The sequence below is a fragment of the Alnus glutinosa genome, chromosome 2 (genome assembly GCF_958979055.1).
Source record: "Alnus glutinosa chromosome 2, dhAlnGlut1.1, whole genome shotgun sequence".
Classification (NCBI taxonomy): domain Eukaryota; kingdom Viridiplantae; phylum Streptophyta; class Magnoliopsida; order Fagales; family Betulaceae; genus Alnus; species Alnus glutinosa.
The window spans coordinates 26,983,178-27,003,030 of record NC_084887.1 but is presented as its reverse complement, the minus strand read 5'-3'; the positions used below and the strand labels follow the sequence as shown (position 1 = coordinate 27,003,030).

Below are 19,853 nucleotides of genomic sequence, written 5' to 3'. Positions count from 1 at the left end.
TATAAAAAGAAAATGAATTATAAATTCAAATTTAAAAGCAAAAAGAAAAAAAAAAAAGAAAAATTATTTTTTTTTAAAAAAAAAAAAAAAAGAAAAAAAAAACACGAGGGAGGGTGGTAGCTCAGGCCACCCCACGTGTGGGCTAGCTGTGCCCGAAGCGGCCACCCCTAAACAAAAATTTATTTTTTTATTTATTATTTTAAATTTTATTAAAAGAAACTTGTATCACCTTCTGACTAGGTATGACGACATGGCGCATTACTAGAAATTTAGCGAAAAGTAGACAGAAATATTTATTTGATAACAATTAAAACTTTATGAAGTAAATTGACAACTTAAACCGTGAAGGACATGTGAAGCATTTTTCGCTTTCAATTATCTCCGGTGATAGTGGGTGTAATATACTATGTACTCTTATTTTTTGTTTTAATTTTCTACATTAATCTATTTAATTAAATATGAAAAAAAAAAACAAACAAATACAGCTTAATAGGCTATTATCAACTTTAAAAAAAAAAAAAATATACAATAACTAAAATACCTGTTTCTTGTAATAGTCAGCAGTTAAAAAATATTAAAAAAAGTACACTATCCACATGATTTGGAATTTGGATATCCTCTATGATTGACAATGAAAGGCGGTTCGGAACAGTAAAGTTACATGATTGGAGTGAAAATCTTGGGCGGGAGATACGGCGGGAGCTTCTCGAGTCTTGACGAAAATTTAAAAAATTTATAATTAAGACCGCACGAACCGCCCTTTTCCTTTTTGGGTCTTTGTCAAAATATTTTGGGCCGGGCTCAGGCATATGACAGACAAGCCCATGTGGGCCCATAGAATCATTTTCTTGTTCATCTTTTTGTACGTTGACTAGTAGTTGTATATATAACCAAAATGGCCGGAAGAAGAGAAAAAAAAATGAAGCATTATTTATATTATTTTCTATGTAATTGGATGATAATTGTGGGGAAGTTTTTAAAAATGTTATTTGTTCCCATTTTCTTCTGTTCATGGAGTGTTTGGTTTTCTATATATGGGACTTTCCAAATTTAAATTATCCCGATTAATTTCATTAATAATAAAAAAAAAAATACAAAAACTTGCCCTAGATAGATAGTACTGATCAATTTCAAAAAAAAAAAAAAAAAGATAAATAGTACTGATCAGATATGACAACAAAAATAAATATTGTATTTCTCTCTCTCTCTTCTTTATCTATGGTTAATTTATGTCAAAGATTAACGTTCCAAATAGCTCCATCTCCTTCTCCGCATGACTTATGCACGTCTTTCATCCTGGCCACGGATTTGCATATTCCACTGCATGCCCAATCGAATGATGCCACACATAAATTCCCTGCCTGTGCCTTCCATACGCAATCTATCACGTAACACCAGAGAACCGTCGTTAAGTGACAATGCTAATTAAGCATTATTCTGTCACTTTTTTTCTTGGGGTCAAATTAAACATATTTTAGAAAACGCATTAATCATGTGTCCCACGTGTATATTTACATCGAAATACTAAACTATATCTTGACGTGATTTAGAATTATGTCATTTTTACTTGACTAAACATGATAAATGTAACAACAAAAACATAAATACAAAAACCAACTGGGGCCCATTTCCAGGGATAGAGAACTGAAGTTCCTTACCTGGAGGGGTCCCACAGCACATAGAACGGTCGTCGACGTGTTCAACTTCCAATCCGATCAACCAGGAGCCCAATGAAACATCCTCGTTCGCATATCTATGTAATATGGGCCTGCCAAATCATACCATACCAAAGTCCCATACACCCCACAAAACAAAACAAAAAAACAAAAAAAAAAAAAAAAATATTTCAGATTTTCCAACATCAGCCGGAAAAATAAAATAAATAAATAAAAAGAAGAAAGAAGAAGTTTTGGAGTCACAGGTTGATTGAGATGTAGGCAGCAAGGTCTTTGGAGATGGCATAGATTTGGCCAGTGGCATGCCTGAAGTACTTGTTCCCTTCATCACCAAATTTCCAATACTCTGGCTCGTGATATTTCAACCCCCTGCCACACAATAACAATGCTAAATATCTTGTTCTAATCTCTATATTTAACCCAGAAAATAAAAATAATTAATTAAAAAGAAGTTGATTATATATATAATATATGAAATGAATCTGATTTGTCTTACTTGTGAGATAGAACTGGGCCAGACTTCATACACCCAATATAAACTCTGGGCTTGGATCGGTGCCGTGCAAGTGTACTCGCCATCACCCCTACCAAAATCCAATTTTCTATATGGTATATGATCATACACATTTAATTATATATATAATTTACTGGATAATTATGGAGCTAACCCAAATTTACATGGACGTCGTCGTCCACCTTCACGTAGAAATCGGCATCCCAGATGGTGACAGCGGTGGAAAAATACAGCCGGGTCTTGGTAGAGAGCTCATGATAACCCTCCACGTGTTTGAGCCGAAGGAAATCCTTGTGCTCCGCCTCTTCTGCGTCGATTGCTCTATCAAGAACCCCTCCCGGCGTGGCGCTGTGTCCGATCACAAACCGTATAACAATCCCTTTCTCTTTCTCCAGTGTCTTCAGTTTTGCTCCTGCAATGGTTGATCAAATTAATTAATCAAAAGTTTTTTTTAAAAAAAAAATAAGGGAGTGATCGAGATGGATGGCGAAAGAGAAAACCTCTTGGCATCCATGTTTCTCGGACCGAGTCTCGCCGTTTCCGGCTGCTAAATGCGGTGTTAATTCCGATGACAACAAAGGCCTTCTGTAAGCTGTGATTAGAAGCTCTTTCTATTAATGGAAGTTGTACTCCACCGCTCTGGCTCGTACGAGCTACTGCTAATTCCATTTCCAATGTTGAAATTGTTTTATCCAGCGACCTATCGCATTAATGTACATATAAATTAATTAATGACACCCCACTAACATTAAAATTTCCAAAAAATAGTTAAAATAATTCGACTTGCTGGATAGCTTGATGGGTTTTTGCGACTTCTTCCATGATGTCTCCAGATTTTCCTTCAACCAGTTTCTGCAGATTTACGTAAGAAAAAAAGAAACGTTAGGAAGCTGAGAAATTTAATTATAACCAAAATAAACTCACTGAGTGATCAGTCTCCTCTCACCCGCTTGTGATCACAATCTCGCGTCACTGCGTCGTCGAGCGGCCAGTTGACATGGTTTGGCATGATGGGAATATTCTGAGGCTGTTTGGTTTGAGAAGGGTGATTCTTCCATGTCTGACGGCTGGTAAAGAGGGATCCTGCAAGAAAGCTGGCAAGACAGAGTAAAAGAATGGCTTTTCCTGACACTGTTTTCCCCCTCATTTTCCTCGACGTCTCCTTGTCAAGCTGCCACGGCCACACAGTGAGAGTATCAAACACCATGCACAATCCCGCAACCACCTTCCTAGCTTTCTGATGGCAGCAACCTTTAGATGAGGATATATATTGACACAAATCTTTTAGAAGAGGTTCAAAAACACAAAAGAGATAACTTAGAAGACAAGTAATTCCATTTTTGTCTCAGTTTGAATGGAAAAATTGGCAATGATTAAACGTTTGATCATTGATGTATAACTTCCAAGCGCCCATAGCCATCAAAACCAATGCTTTGATCATGCATGTGACTATGTGAGTATCACAGTGAAAGTGATTTTTCTGTGTGAAAATCACGATGAAAATGATTTTGCAAGCGACCTGTTTCGTCTGACATAAGTGTCACAATCTAGACAACCATATATACCTAACGTTAAACGATCGAATACAAAAAGTATTCTTGGTCACTTAGAAGCCCTTTTAATTTGCATATTAAGATTCAAATAAATGCGTTTTAATTGCTGCATGCAAATTAAAGCCCCCCAAAAAACATTTGAGAGGAAAATCAAAATGAAGCTGTTCCATTTTTCACATCAATTAATGTCAAGAATTAATGAAAATATGATCAGCTAATAGTAGTGTAATACCTTAATTAAGAAGATCGAGTTGTATGATTGCGGGATGAGGCGGCTAATTGCTACTGCAGAACAATAGTGGGAGTAGTACTGGCATGGGTGCCTCTGATCTCATATTTGTCTTAATCGATCAGGACTATCTTAATTTCTGCCCCTATATCATCCATCTCTCGCCATAATTAGCTGGAGGGCTAGCTTTCATTCCTGGGGTTGGCAGTTCAATCATGAGGTTTTCATGCCTCAACCAACTGTTTCTATTAAGATATATAAAATAATTATTAGAGAGAGAGGGTTTTAACGGCACAAAGGTAGTAGCACGCAATACGTATACATATTTCAACGAGTAACGTACGCTATATATTTAACTCCCATTCCATTTAGTTGATGTGTCGGTGCTCATCAACTCTTAGATCGATTTTTATGGATGAATGAAAAATTTCAAGGGTTGATAGCACTGCCACATCAACTCAATAAAATAAGAGTGGAATGATAGTTTAGTATTTAGAATTACTCAATTTCAAAACTTGAAGTTTTGTTGGGTGCAACCGTACGTGAGCCGGCCAATATATATTTTGGCTTTTTGGATGCTTTGGACCTTAGGTTATGGACTCGTTCTTATTACTTCCAATCATGTATGGAATCAAATTCTCTCCCAACAAATAAGATTTGATAAGCAAACTATTTAACTCTGATATTATATTAAATTACAAATTGTCCTTATAATTTAATAAAAGTAATAAATTTAATCATTTAATTGGTTTAATTAGGCGGAGGTCTAAGATTTAAGGTACTATGGACACAAAATTTGTGAAATTAAATAATTTATTTTCATTTGTTAAAAAAATATTATTATAAATGGTTATAAAATATATAGAAGTATATTTGTTAATGCGTAATGCAATCTAGATATAAATTGAAGCGACAAGTTATATATGTGACAATATCATATAAATTATTTAATATGTGGTTTCTCATATATATGCCATATGTTTTGTGTACCAAATGGATGAAGATGGAGTACTAGTATTACATGGATATTGGTCGTAAAATATTTATATAAATTTTGATTAGTACAACTAATATTTTCCCTTATTAGTTAAGCTTAACTATTTGTTGCATTTTCTTTAACATGGTGAGGCGGCAAAATAAAAACGGGTGTATTTAGAATTTAAAATGCAAAAAAAATAAAAAAACGTCTAACTTGTTGTGTCCTTCTAATATTAATGTGGCTTTTAAAATTATCATTGGATCAAAATTTAATAGTTGTCTATCACAAATTCAATGATAATTTTAAAAGCCATATCATTTTTTTTTTAGAGAATATTCATAAATCTTCGTTTTAACATTACCCGTGTTTGTTATATATACCTATTCCCCCACACTTCATTTCATTGATATACTATAACAAGTGAGTTGAAGATATTCTTATATAACAACGCTTCTTCAATTTTGTGCACCTCAATCAATCAAAATATATTATATATACAATATAAACGTACAGGAAAAAAGACTGAATTCAGAAACTACTGTAAATACTGCAACCTTTTTTTGATCAGCTTAATTAATTCGTTCCATTAGACAACGTATAGGGAACACCTTTCAAAAAAAAAAAAAATAGAGGGTTTATTTAATAAAGACATATAATTTTGAGAGAATTTTTAGAATTTTATAGTGGAATTCGGCCCTTGGATGAGAGATTAATTAGAACTCAGAAACAGAATTATTAACTCTAATTATGACATTAGCCCATTTGCGCAAGTATTGGTTCTTAATTGCCAAAGCCACTAGAGTGGCCGGCCATGGCCCATGGCCCATGGTGAGGTTGTCATGACCAAACACATGCACTTAACTAGTCTTCTTTCAATACTTTTGTTTCTCTTTTCTATGAGAAATTAGTCATACTAAATGGGTAAGAATTGAAAGTTGGATTCATATCCCCTATAATTCAAGAGAATTACAAAGTCCTACAATTTTGTAAATTCATATCTCCTCTAATTATGGATTTAGATATCAACACGACTTGAACCTGATAAGCTAACATGAAATATTGTTCTTGAATATAATTTAGTGACATGGCAAATAGTACACGTTGCAAAATTCCAATTTTTTTATTTTTTATTTTTGTAGAGGCATGTGCGTACTATTTATACGGGGATGAACTTGTGGCCTAATGTGAGTGGAATGTTAAATTACCCTGAATCTAATGGCTTCTATGACCAGCGACTACCCACGCAACATCACTAGTTAAGTGCCACCCGGGGTTTCGACCCAATCAAGTGACTAGAGGGTATCGAAACACATATATACTTCCAAAAACATAGACAAATCGAAAAGCACAACAGAAATCTTCAATTAGCCGTATCTCAAATAATCAACAACAAATTATTACAATTTGTCCATCTATGTAGTGCATGTAGTCGACTACCATCAACGTACACACAAAACAAAAATCAAAACCTACGCCTCCAAAGCTCCAAACACATAAATTCAATCAACAACAACAACCCAAACGGACAAATCGAAATCACATCCATTTGGCCAACATCCACACACAAACACCAATTTCAATTGCCACATAGAGATTTTAACACAAGAAATCCACAACACTAACTCGTTGAACCCGAAAACTTTAAACGTATACTGTAGAAAACCAAAGCCATTGAAAATGAACCTTACCTTAGCGAAATATGAGCCTCAAATCACCACCATTAGTTGCACGGTGGTTTTCCGATGGGGTCACGGAATAGAGCACAACCATTCCTCTCTCTCTCTCTCTCTCTCTCTCTCTCTCGTGAGGGCGCATGCCAGTAAAGGGGAAAGAAGAGATGGGGAGAATTAAGATTCGTGACAGAGATTGATAAATTTTTTAAAACAGGAAAATTCACAACCCAAGTGAAAAATAAACAAAAATGAATAAACATGCGGAATCTTTTGGGTCGTGGATTACTACCATTGGAGAGACTACTCATAAACCACAACCCGCCCTTGGAAAGAGGCTTGAAGAGGTTGATGAAGAAGTTGAAGGGGTGAGAACTGTGGTATGTCCCGGTAACTTTTTTTTTTTTTTTTTTTTTTTTTTTAAAAAAAAAAAAAACACATTTTTCTTTTATTGATTTTTATTTTTCTTTTTTTATTTTTTTAGATTATAAGGTAATTTGGCAAATAACACTAATGGTCTACAGTAAACTTTAAAGGAAAACTCACTAAATAATCTATTGCGAATAATTGAAAAGTCAAATATTTAATTTTTAAAATTAGAAAGTAAGTAAATAAATTCAAATCGCGTATTTATTCAAGAATTTATAAACATTTATCCATAAAACAAAGCTGGACTGTTTCTATGCAAAATAGAAATTCAAGGATCCGTTGGCTACACTTTTTCTTTTGTTGGTTTTGTTTTGGCCACACTTTTAACAAAAAAAGTTACCAATTAAATCATTAATATTACCCTATTATAATTTATAATTTATAACCAGAGTCGTAATGCTTTTTTTTTTTTTTTTTAACGAAATAGCATGTGTTACATCAATTGCTAAAACAAAGCCATAAAGGCATTACAGAGATGGACATTACAAGACTGCTCTGTATTGAATGAACATATATGATATACCCCAACCACTTCTTAAACAAGACTGCTCTGTACGTGTTGAACATTACAAGTCTTTGTGAATCACATCTATGTTTCTCACTGCCTGTGGCTATACATTTAACAGCTTTTGCAAAATTACTTATAATTAAGTCTGAGAAGGATGTTACAAATGCATGTACCCCTGTATATATATAAGTTAGCTTACTTTACCCTATCAATAAAAAAATTTTGGCCATTGTTCATGTCCATAAGAACTTCTGGTACCGTCTCCGTCATTCTGTATGTAACTTGGCCTGTTTGGTAATTGCTCACTTCAATTACGAGAGAGATTTTTTTTGTGGTGTGATATATAAAGTAAAAAAAATTATATAATAAAGTAAAAAATTTGTATTATAATAAATGGTAATAATTATCTTTAATAAAATAAAATAATAATAATGATTATAGTCTGGAGGAGCTGCTGACGTCATGGCATGCGACACTACTTGACAGTAACGTGCACTTCCTCCTTCAAAAAATAGGGTTAAATACTTCTCTAGTCCCTGAGTTCTGAAAACTTTATTTTTTAGTCCTTGAGTTTCAATTTGCATCACAGATGATACCTCAGTTTTGGAAAATGACCGAATAAGTACCTCGGTTAACTTCTCCGTCCAAAAACTAACGGACCGCCACGTGTCAACCTCAGAGGTTGACACGTGGCACTATATAAAAAAATTAAAAATCTTTAAAAATGAATTAAAAAAATAATAATATTAAGAAAATTTAAAAAAATTTAAAAAACAAAACAAAAAACAAGGGGTGGCTAAGCCACCCCCTTGGCCGGTCCCTTGACAAAAAAAATTGTGAAGGGGTGGCCGAACCACCCCCCATGGGGTGGTTCAGCCACCCCAGACCGGCTAAGGGGGTGGCTGGCCACCACCATGGATGTCAAGGGGGGTGGCAGCCACCCTTTGTTTGTTTTTTTCTTTTTCTTTTTTTTTTTAAATATTATTATTTTTTAATTCATTTTTAAAGATTTTTAATTTTTTTATATAGTGTCACGTGTCGACCTCTGTTCGTTAGTTTTTGGACGGAGAAGTTAACCGAGATACTTATTCGATCATTTTCAAAAACTGAGGTATAATTTGTGATGCAAATTAAAATTCAGGGATTAAAAAATAAAGTTTCTAAAATTCAGGGACAAAAAAGGTGTTTAACCAAAAAAAAAAAAAAAAAAAAAAAAAAACGTGCACTTCTAAGTTCCAGACTTCCTAGTGAAATCCAAGTTCAAGACAAAAGGAGACGATTTTGGACCTTTGGATTTAACCAACGGTTAGGATTTTGAAATTTGAGAAACTTAGATAAGGGTTTGAAGATCCGATCCCAATCCGGTCTTCAAACCCTTATCCAAGCTTGAGTGGCCATCACATCAGCAATATCTGGACATGGACTCCGTCAAAGCAGCACCAGCCACCGCCTGCCACGTGGTGATCATTGCCTACCCGGGTCGTGGTCACGTCAACCCCATGCTGAACCTCTGCAAGATACTCGCTTCGAAGAAGACCGACATTCTCGTCACCTTCGTTGTCACCGACGAATGGCTCGGCCTCATCGGCTCCAAACCTAAGCCGGAAAACGTACGCTTCGCCTGCATACCTAATGTTGTCCCATCGGAGCTTGCTCGCGCCGCTAACATGGACATGTTCTTCGAAGCCGTCTTCACGAAGATGGAAGCTCCATTCGAGCGGCTCCTGGACGGGCTTGATCCGCCGCCAGTGGTTATCGTGGCTGATACTTTTTTGTTTTGGGCGGTCGGCGTTGGGAACCGCAGGAATATTCCGGTGGCTTCGTTTTGGCCCGCGTCGGCGTCGGCGTTCGCGTTCTTCCAACATTTCGATCTTTTGGCCCAAAACAGACATTTTCCAGTTGACATGTCAGGTAGGATTAAATTTATATAACTCTGAAAATTTTGGAAGATTATCCCAAAAAAATTGGAAGATTACGGAAAACTAAAATTAGATAGAGAAGGACCGAAGGTAACAGCTTAGAGAAGTTAACCAACCAAACTGTGTACAACCCTCCAACAGGAAACTCAAGAACTGCTACCATCTACAACAGATCTTTACAAATTAAACACACTACACACTGCAGCAAAACAGTTACTGCAAAAACCAACAATAGACTTCAACAATGATACAACTACAACACCATTAAAAACTACAACAACAGATGTAAATTCCACCTATAGACAAGATCCAGGTGTTTTGATAAATTCTTGAACTTTCCTGAAGTCAACACCTTTGATCTGACTTCCCACTTAATATTGGCTACAATAGCCTCCTCCGACTTTGGTGCATTCCCGTGTTGAAGATCGTTTCTATTCCTCCATAAGTGATAGATCACAGCACCAAGTCATAACCTGCACAAACAAGCCTCCAAATTTTTGCTTTGCAGCATTTTAACGCTCCAGATCTCAACATCCTCCCAAAACAGAGGTGGATCCTCAAAGTGACAAGCAGCCATCAAAACTCTCCAAATCCTTCTGCTGAAACTTCAACTGAAAAATAGATGTTCTCTGTTTTGCATTCCTCCATGGCAGAACAAACAGTTTGCATCTCCTAAATCCCCAGCAAGTCATCTTCTTTTTAGTAGGAAGGGCATCCCGAAAAACCAGCCAACTAAAAGAAAAGAGTGTTTAGGAATGACTGAAGAAAACCAAACCAATTTCCACCAAGGAACTTCCGGGTACTTCACTCTTAACATATCCCATGTTTCTGCACATGAAAAAGTCCCTTTACTTGATAACCAAATAGGAAAGGAATATCAGACTGTCCAATTTTTCTATCTGAAAGTTTATTTTGAATTTCTACCAAGTCTTCAGACCTAGCCCTAGGCCAGAACCAATCTCCATTAAGAAGAATGGAAGACAGCTTAGCATCAGTAGATAGACTAGAATCGTAGATCACACGAAAGCCAAATTTATCAAGTAAATACCCCGAAGGGTGCCAATGATCATGCCAAAGGAAAAAATTGCTCCCATCACCAACCTGAAACCAGAGGAAATTTTTAGCAGTGTCCCTAAGCTTCAAAATCTTCTTCGAGCTCCATGAACATGATTTAGGGATAGGGATTTGCCCAAAACTCCTACCCTTCAGCCAATTAGACTCAATCCATGCCACCCAAAGAGAACCAGCTTTGGAAAATAGGTTCCAAATTGCATGTATTTCAAGATAATTTGTATTATATTTTTGGTAGTATATATATATATAACTTCATTTTGGTACCAAGATTATGTTACTCAAGTGCCAATCTTTCTTGATATAAGCTTGCTTTTTGTATGTCTACTTGTATATATATATATATATATATATATATATATATGCACGCAAACAGCAAAAGGCGATGAGCGTGTGGACTATATCCCCGGAATTTCGTCCACACGTCTGGTAGATCTTCCATTGATTGATGGGAACAACCAAAAATTGTTGCAGAGGATTCTAAAAATGATTCCATGGGTGGCCAAGGCACAATATCTCTTATTCACTTCCACCTACGAGCTGGAATCTCAAGCAATCGATGTTCTAAAAGCAGAGTTCCCATTCCCGGTCTATTCTATTGGCCCAACCATACCCTACTTTGAACTTGGAGAAAATAATGTCTCAGTCGACTACATAGAATGGCTCGATTGCCAACCAAAAACTTCCGTTGTATACATTTCAATGGGAAGCGTGCTTTCACTTCCTAGTGCTCAGATGGATGAACTTGCGGCTGGTTTGCGAGATAGTGGTGTCAGATTCTTGTGGGTGGCGCGTGGTGAGACTGCCAGGTTGAAGAAGGCTTGTGGTGATATGGGGTTCGTCGTGCCTTGGTGCGACCAGTTGAGGGTGTTGTCTCATTCCTCAATAGCGGGTTTTTTGACGCATTGTGGGTGGAATTCCATTCAAGAAGGTGTGTTTTGTGGGGTTCCTTTTCTCACCTTCCCCATATATAGGTAATGATCAACCCCCTAACAGTAAGCTAATTGTGGAGGATTGGGAGACTGGGTGGAGGTTGAAGCAAGATTTGGGAGTGGACAAGTTGGTCACAAGGGAGGAAATCGCAAGGCTAATGCAGAATTTCATGAACCTCGAGAGTGATCCAGTGAAAGAAATGAGGAGAAGAGCGAGTGAAGTTCAACAGATTTCTCTACGTGCGATTGCTGAAAAGGGTTCATCTGAAACCAACATCAATTCCTTCGTTACGGACATTTACAAAAATGTCTAGTATTTTTTTTTTTTCCTTGTTTTATGTCGCGTTTTTATTTTCCATTCCCAAGTTTTACTGTTACTGGGACTATGTATTTTGCGTGTGATTTTTATGTTTGTGAACCTTTCCAGTCAGATGAGTAGAAATAAGTGAATGAAACAGTCTTCGTTTTTTTTCCTTTTCTTTTTATTTTTGGGCTTCTTTCACCTAGATAAGCTGATCTCATGACTTTTGACTGTCCAACCCAAATATGAAAGAGAAATGATTCTCGTACACAAAACTTACAACATGGATACAACAAGCCTACGTGGAAAGGCACTTTTAATTGTTTTTTTTTTTTTTTTTTTTTTTTTTCAAGTCAAAACCGGTTGGAGGGGAAATGAAATTTCATTTCCCCCCAACGCACCCCCCCTCCCTCTCTCTGAATTCTCTCCGTACAGTCCCCGTCCCAAATCGGCGTCCGGCGTCCCTCTCCGGTCGTGGGTAGTCTCCTTGCCGGCGCTGCTTCACCGGAGTTCTCCTCCGGTGTCCGTCGGAAACCGCAGCCCGCAGCCCATCCCTCTCTCTGGCCGGATCTGCCTGTGAGTAGTTACTATTTCTAATTGTGCGGATCGTTTGTGGCTTTCATTCTATGCTCGATTTTCGATCTAAACTTTAAGGGCTAGGTTTATGGTTTCGATTTTATGTGACTATTTCTTCTGTTGGATTTTGGCAGGAAATGCTAGTTTAGAGAGGCATTTGGGAATGGGTTTGATGCTGAAAATGGGTATTCGTCATGGGTTTTGTGTTTCTTTCTTTTTAAAATACCTCTTTTTTGTTATACTTGTTTTAGAGAAAGAAAAAGAAGAACTGATTTGTTTGATTTATTAGGCACCCTGTTTTTCTCAGACATAATTAAAAGTTTTACGTGTTATTCATGCTTCATTAGATCTGTGGGCCTGTGGCTATTGTTTTGTTTTGTGTTTATTGCTCCCTTGATTCTTAACCCATTCTGACTTAGTTGTATTCCGTGTTTGGCTTACTATGTTTTGTATGATGAATGATGGTAGTATGAACAATATGCTCTATGTTTACTTTTCATTTATGAACATATGTGTGGTATGCGTTTCAGCAGTGTACACTTGCATTTGCTGTGCATGCATTTGTGGTAGTTTTTTTTTTTTTTTTTTTGAGAAATGCATTTGTGGTAGTTGCATAGGGGGTTTATGTGTGCAAAATTCCATTTCTTTTAATCTTTATTGGCAACCAAATGGAAAGCCAAAGAGATTTTCCCAGTTACATTGATGCTTGAGCAAGGTATGTGCAACTTTATTTTTATTTTTATTTTTTGTTGGTCAATTTTTTCCAGTATTAGTTTACACCTTGAGAAATTTTTGTCAGGTTGAATGTTACGGTGGTCTATTCTAGCTTGTCAAATGGCTTCTGATCAGGTGGGCAACATTCAGAATGGGGTGAAGGCCAATTAAACTATTTCTTGATGGCATTTTTTTGTTTTTTCTTAAAATTTGAATGGTGTTTGTTGGAGGTAAAAAGGAAAACGTTATTGTATTGTATATGAATGTTAATCTTTTGTTCATGGTTGGTTTCATCCTGTTTAATCTTATTGTAGTTTAAGTTGGTTGATACTTGCCTTTATGGAGCATTATGTTATTTACTTTAACTTTCGATGCTACACCTATATATTCATTCAATAGGTATACGGTTTTCCAGTTGTGTTGCGTTACTAATTGAATAGTCTCGTGGCAGTAAATAATGGGACTTTTGACCTGAATATCAGTTAAAAAAAAAAAAAAAATCTAAACCCTTTGAAACTATGAAACAATATTGTTTTGTTTTCAAATATTGTGTCTAGTTTTTTCCTGGCATGCGTGATTTGGGTGTTGCCATTGAAGATGAACATGACATTGGTTTTCATTAACTTGATTCAATTTTCAGACAGGAAAGCAGGGGTGGAAAGTAGGCTTTGATTAATGTAATTTCCTTTTCACGATGTGCCGGACAAGCAAGAAGTTTCATGAAAGTAAAAACAATTTCCTATGAGATTTCGGCTTTTATATGTAAGCTCTATTGAGAGCTGCATCTTCTAGTGAATGCTTGACGACTTGTAAGATGACCCTTTACACGATTTTGGTAGCAAATAGATTTTTAACCAACACAACAGTAACTCACCATTCAGTTGAGCAATCAAGAAGAAATGTAAACTGACCACAACAATCGATAACCACTTTTTAACAAGGCACAAAACTGCACAATCACATAGTAACTACTGTACTGAAATTTTCAAATTTACACACTCGAAACAAGGCCTTACAATTTCATGCTTTTCCTTGCTTTCTAAATAGCATTTGAGTGGGACAGTTTCAAACACTAAAATACAGAAGGCAAAATAATACATGCCAGTTGTGGCTTAACTAATACATGCCATATGGAAAGCTATGAACAGATTGTTATAAACAGTATAAGCTCCCAATTTGGAAGAAGAATCCTTGTCATTAGCTAAGACTACATTAAACAATTCCGCCATCAGAGCTGCTGCAGACTTGATTTGGAAGGACAGCACTTCCGAAGTCTCCATCTAAGCTCATTTGCTGGACTTCTTGAAGGGACAAGATCTTGATGCAGCACCTTCGGCAAGGTGCATCCACCACCAACTACAATACCTTCCTCAACAGCAGCCTGAAAATCATTCAAATTGTAAAAAACATTGATGCTGCATTGGTGGTAGCAAAAAACCTAACAATACAAGAAAAATAACCATAAAGATATCAATAAAAGGAACTTCAAGATAAGAGCAAGGGCAACAACAACAAAATTAACTTGGATAAGTAAAATGCGCAAAGGCTATTAGCTACAAAAAAAAATTAACTTGGATAAATACTCTCAACAATCACCATTGTATGGTCAGATTACTGCTTAATATTTACTGCTCACACATGAATATCATTGCTGGACCAACTGCAACCATAAAAATAAAGCAATTTCATGAAGATCCACCATAAAAATTTTCAAGTCGAGATACATAGCCAAATAATTAAGCCATAATTATAAAGCATCCCAATCCTCATCAATGGTCATTGTATATGTATTTACCAACAAAAAATCACAAACTTGCAAGAAGCAGTACCTACCTTTAAGAGAGAAATACTAGAACAAGAACAGTCGTTGCAGAAGTTATCGAACTGTTTACTTATCAAAAAAAAAAGTTTAATATTTACCATGAAAACAACTATTAAAGCAAGATGATCTGTTGACAATTTTAGAAATCTAGATTTGATTGAAGCATCTAGGAGGCAACATGCAACTGTTGTCCTGCAAGCAATAGTATACAAATAAAGAATTCAACGGAACAATTAGTTGATTGATTGCAGATAAATCAGAATTAGATAAAAGTTTCCGCAAAACTATTAGCTAAACGCTTTAAACTTTCTTCACTATTAACTCAGTGCCTTAAAACATCAATACAAAAGAAAGTCAAGAGCTAAATAGAAAAGATGAGATCAAAAAAGGGTAAAAACACGGCATAAAAAGAAATGGTAATCTTCTAGCTCATTGCAATTTGATTTCTTGCATTCTAAGTTAGTAAACTGAGACAAAACAAAACAAAATGGAAAAAAAAAACAGGGATATAAATGGACTACCACAAACAGAAATCAAAGATTGAGAACATGTTAAGAGCATCTCCAATAGCTAAAATACCAAGTGAAAAAAATACAAATTTCTATGTTAGAAAATGTTTTTCTATACACACTCCAACAATTATCTATTCTACTCTCTGTTTTATTTAAATATTATTTTTCAGAGTTTTTTTTTTTTTTTTTTTTTTGTAAAGAATAAGAGAAAGAAAGAATCAATATTTCATTGATGGAGTATTGGAGTGGCTATTCCTGTAGCACAAAAGGTATTTTGGTTAGTCCGGAGAAATATGGCTGATACTAGTTTAGTCTGCTTAAGATGCTTACATTGCAATTGTTCTTTCAATCAAAGATACAAACTATACTAAAAGAGATTCTAAAGTTTCATTTCAAAAAGGCTTTTGAAACTAGAAACAACATCTATTTCCAACACCACCTCCTATTGATAATAATTTTCATTGATAAATCCTTATTTATTTTTTCTCTCTGTCCCAATCACGCAAGCGAATAAGCTCCAGCAAAGGAGATATAAAAAGAAGTGAAAGAGTTGAAAGGTCATCAAACTTATAATGAATCAAAAACAAGACAACCCCACAATAGCAAAACAGCCAAACTCGATGATCAACAAATGAACAAAAAATTCAATAGAGAAGATAAAACTAAAAAATAGTAATATTGATAGAAACTCACAGCCCACAAAGGCAAAGTGGGAGATCTGCCAGTGACAACGAGTACCTTTTTTAGCGTCGACGGATACAGATCCGGCCGCCAAATCCGCCGGAAACAGAACGCCGGTGAAGGATGGCCCGGTGGAGGGTGGCCGACCACCAAGACAGAAGCCGACCGCCGAGAGGGTCGGTCACGACCGGTGAGTGAGCGAGCGAGCGGGAGACCAGCGGCGGTTTCGGACGGAGGAGACCGACCGCCAGTGAAGCGGCGCCGGGAAGGGGAAGACCAGCGGCAGCAACGGTAGTTGGAGAGAGAGAGAGAGAGAGAGAGAGAGAGAGAGAGAGAGAGAGAGAGAGAGAGAGAGCTGCGTTGGAGGGGAAATGAAAATTTCAATCCCCTCCAACCAGTTTTCAAACCCAAAAGAAAAGAAAAGAAAAAACAAAAATAATAAAAAATCACTTTCCACGTAAGCCTGTTGTATCGTTGTTGTAAGTTTTGTGTACGAGAATCATTTCTCAATATGAAATGGGAAATGCTGGGGTACCCACCAGGCCTACGTGGCTTGGATTTTTTATTTTTTTATTTTTATTTTTTTAAATTTAAGGAATTTCTTTTTAGTTTTCATTTCCCCTCCCAACGCGTCTCTCTCTCTCTTTTCCGGCCGTTTTCACCGGCGACGTCTCCATCGGCCGGCCGTCCATCCGTCATTCTTCCCCTCCCAACGTGTTTCTCTCTTTCTCTCTCTCTCTCTCTCTCTCTCTCTCTCTCTCTCTCTCTCTCTCTCTCTCTCTCTCCTCCGGCCAGTGGTCGCCCTTCACCAGGTAAAGTAGCAATCTTTGAATCTTTTGTCTGGCAAAAGTGTGGAGAAAAGAGATATGGCAGAGAGAAGCAAGAATGGTAAACTCGGTGAGACTATCTGGTACCGGACTGTTGAGAATTCCCTCTAAGACTCTTGTAAGTTTTATATATTATTTTGCTTTTGTTCTAGGATGCGTTTCTTTCCAGATTTGGGCCTGACATTGTGTTTATTGAGTTGGGATTCGATGGAACAATGTATATCTGTTGATTGGTTTGATTTGAAGTGGTGGGATTTGCTTATTTTGTTGGATTTCTTTGGTTCTCTCCTCTGGGTTTCGCCCGTTTTGTTCATTTCATTTATGAGTTTTGACTTTGAATGATTAGAAATGTATATGGGATTCTCTTATTTGGAGGACCAATTACTTATTAGTGTTGATTTTCTAGTGCTTGGTCAGTTTACATTGCTAATTTTTCATGTTTTGGGCGAATCTGAAATGGGTCACTGAGATCTATGCGACTGTGTAGAGAGATAGATTAATACGGTGTGAAGCAAAAGAACTAGGCTCCGTGTGCAAATTGGGTCTGTAAAACGTTTATTGAAGAAGCAATTCGTCACGTGAGTTTCCTCCTAACAAGCTTGGAATTCTTGATTATTAGATGGAAATAGGATTGAAATAGAATGAATTAATTGCATGATGTCTACAATAGAGAAACAAGTTCGTTCTTGCTATGGTATACCACTGACAGAAGAGATTGAATACTCTCCTAAATCTTTAGAATTTTTTTTTTTTTTGGGTCATGATTGATACCTAACCTTGGGTATCAGCTTGATCAGATAAAAACTTAGAACCAGTTTGATATGGGTGAGATAATATAGAAAGGTAGCCCTGAAAAGGAGGGAATTCAATACAATATTTGAGTTGTATACATGAAACTAAGGCTAGAGTTGGACGTTTCCTAGTAGCTGGAACTATGCACTTTTGGGAATTACTTGCCGGGGAGAAAAGTTGTTAAAATGAAGGAACAATAGTAGAAAGGATTTTGAGAAAGACAAATGGAAATAATGGATTTTAGTGAAAGCTGTGGATATCATGGCAAGTGGAGGAAGCATGTTATTCTATATTAGTTCTGAAAATTTGTGATATTCATTTTTTATAGATGCTAGAGTGTAGACACATGTTTAAGCAATTGTATGGTTAGAAGAAGAGATTGCATTGGTTTGCTTTATTTTTGCTGGAAGCAACTACTGGTCATAAAAGTATGGGACATTTTAGGAGTTTTTTTTTTTTAATTTTTTTTATTTATTTATTATTATTTGAAAGTATAATAGCAACTCTTTCTTTGACATTTGAAGTATTCATTTAAGATACGCATGTGACTGATGCAATGAAAGCTTTCTTTTTAGGTTGATCTACAATGGATATTGTCTGTAATTTCTCTCCCTCTAAGCCAAAGAGTACTGCTCTACCTTTTGTGGCAATTAGCTTGTGATATCAACAACAACCCATCCCAAAAACTTGCTTGGATGACAGTCGTGGCCAATGCAATAATTTCAACCGACTTAGCGATTGTATTGCATGTACAACCCATCTTATTTCAAGTCTATAACAATCTCAACCATCAAAGTACCTTGCCCTTACAAGCTGGTGTTGAGCTTTCAAATATTCATTTCTTGATCAATGTCATCAATTCCATGATCATAACCTCTAAATAGTTCTAAAGTTATTATATTTGTTATCATGGTCAGTTTATGTAATTTTGTAAAATATTCTTACTATCATGATCATGTAATTTTTTTGATTACAACATAGTTCATAAGTTATTCTCTAGATGACCGAATGTTTTGTCAAATTGTCTATAACTGAACTGAGGTTGTGTAAGTGTAAGTTGAAGTCAATCAGGTGGCTCTTCTTCAGAGAAAATTTACATATTGCAATCCATCTCTTGTGGCACATAATGATAATAAGTTTGCTTTTAAATCTACAAGAAATGCTATATGCCCTGTTTAGTAATCCTTTCCCCCTTCCTCTTCCCTGACGCACATTGACAGGGCAGGCTTTTGGCAGGAGGGCTGACAAAATTCAGCCATTTTTCAAGATGGGACAACCCTTTTTTCTCCATTTTACCCTTGACATGGAAAAAAATTCAGCAGCTTAAACAGTCGTATACAGGGGTAGAATGGGTAAAAAAAAAGCCTGTTTTGTTTTACCCATTCTACCCTTGGCAGGAAAAAAAAAGTTGTGCTATATAAACGTTGTGTACAGGGGTAAAACGGGAAAAAAGCTTGTCCTATCATGAAAAAATTGTCTGAATTTTTTCAGCCCTCTTGCTAAAAGCTCGTCCTGTCGGTGGGCGCCAGGGAAGGGGGAGGGGGAAGAGATTACTAAATAGGGCCATAGTTTCTCAAATTACCTTGACTACAGCAGCCGGCAATGGCAAGAGTTTGAAGAAATGTTTATTTGCTTTGAAGATAAAATTAACATTGTTACGAACTTACATGTTTAATGTCGAAAAGTAAGGTTTTGAAATATACTATGACCTTTATTTGAAATATGTTGAAAATGATTAAGATTTCACGTAATTGCATGAAGAGTTTGACCTTTGTAAGTTGTCACAGGCTAATAAAGTTAACATTGTTATTTTTAATTTATATAGACTCGAGTATAATAGAGAGGTTATATGGAATCACCTCAACTAAATGTCTTATTTATGAGAAAAAAAAATGAAGAAAGAAAAAAAAAGGTATGATCATGATTTAATGGGAATTTGTGGGGTTCATTCTTGCCTCCTTTGCGGCCCAAATGAGGGTGAGCATAAGAATATGGACAAATGTACCTACTATATATGATTTTATTAAAGTTCATAACCCTTTTTTTTCTTTTTATTTTTTTCCAACAACTACAGTCTCTCTCCATAACAATACAATATAAAGATATCAAAGTCCTCTATTCCTAGTAGTATAAAATTGCTAGAAACAA

At 36.2% G+C, this 19,853-nt stretch overlaps 1 protein-coding gene, 2 long non-coding RNA genes and 1 pseudogene across 3 annotated transcripts; 2 read left to right on the top strand and 2 right to left on the bottom strand.

Moving 5' to 3' along the window:
- Nucleotides 1-1,232: 1,232 nt before the first annotated feature.
- LOC133862082 (probable beta-1,3-galactosyltransferase 8) lies at nt 1,233-3,446 on the bottom strand. Its single transcript, XM_062297944.1, has 8 exons — nt 3,137-3,446; nt 2,978-3,042; nt 2,691-2,890; nt 2,345-2,602; nt 2,173-2,260; nt 1,920-2,045; nt 1,659-1,768; nt 1,233-1,381 (listed from the first exon to the last, which is right to left on the bottom strand). The coding sequence occupies exons 1-8, from the start codon at nt 3,395-3,397 to the stop codon at nt 1,233-1,235; spliced, it is 1,257 nt and encodes a 418-aa protein (XP_062153928.1). The 5' UTR covers nt 3,398-3,446.
- Nucleotides 3,447-8,919: 5,473 nt separating this feature from the next.
- LOC133862077 (UDP-glycosyltransferase 87A1-like) lies at nt 8,920-11,953 on the top strand (annotated as a pseudogene).
- A 2,068-nt stretch (nt 11,954-14,021) lies between these two features.
- On the bottom strand, nt 14,022-16,582 carry LOC133861737 (uncharacterized). The gene is made up of 2 exons (XR_009899068.1): nt 16,144-16,582; nt 14,022-14,452 (listed from the first exon to the last, which is right to left on the bottom strand). It is a non-coding gene; the product is annotated as an uncharacterized LOC133861737 (long non-coding RNA).
- Nucleotides 16,583-16,847: 265 nt separating this feature from the next.
- LOC133862078 (uncharacterized) lies at nt 16,848-18,797 on the top strand. The gene is made up of 2 exons (XR_009899114.1): nt 16,848-17,031; nt 18,281-18,797. It is a non-coding gene; the product is annotated as an uncharacterized LOC133862078 (long non-coding RNA).
- The last annotated feature ends 1,056 nt before the right edge of the window (nt 18,798-19,853 follow it).

What these genes read in the sequence shown, in the direction of transcription:
- LOC133862082 (XM_062297944.1), bottom strand. Translation starts at nt 3,397, where the DNA reads ATGGTGTTTGATACTCTCACTGTGTGGCCGTGGCAGCTTGACAAGGAG. An exon ending in GGCCCAGTTCTATCTCACAA is followed by an intron (nt 2,046 to 2,172) that starts GTAAGACAAATC and finishes ATTGTGTGGCAG; the next exon opens with GGGGTTGAAATATCACGAGC. An exon ending in GCCTACATCTCAATCAACCT is followed by an intron (nt 1,769 to 1,919) that starts GTGACTCCAAAA and finishes ATGATTTGGCAG; the next exon opens with GCCCATATTACATAGATATG.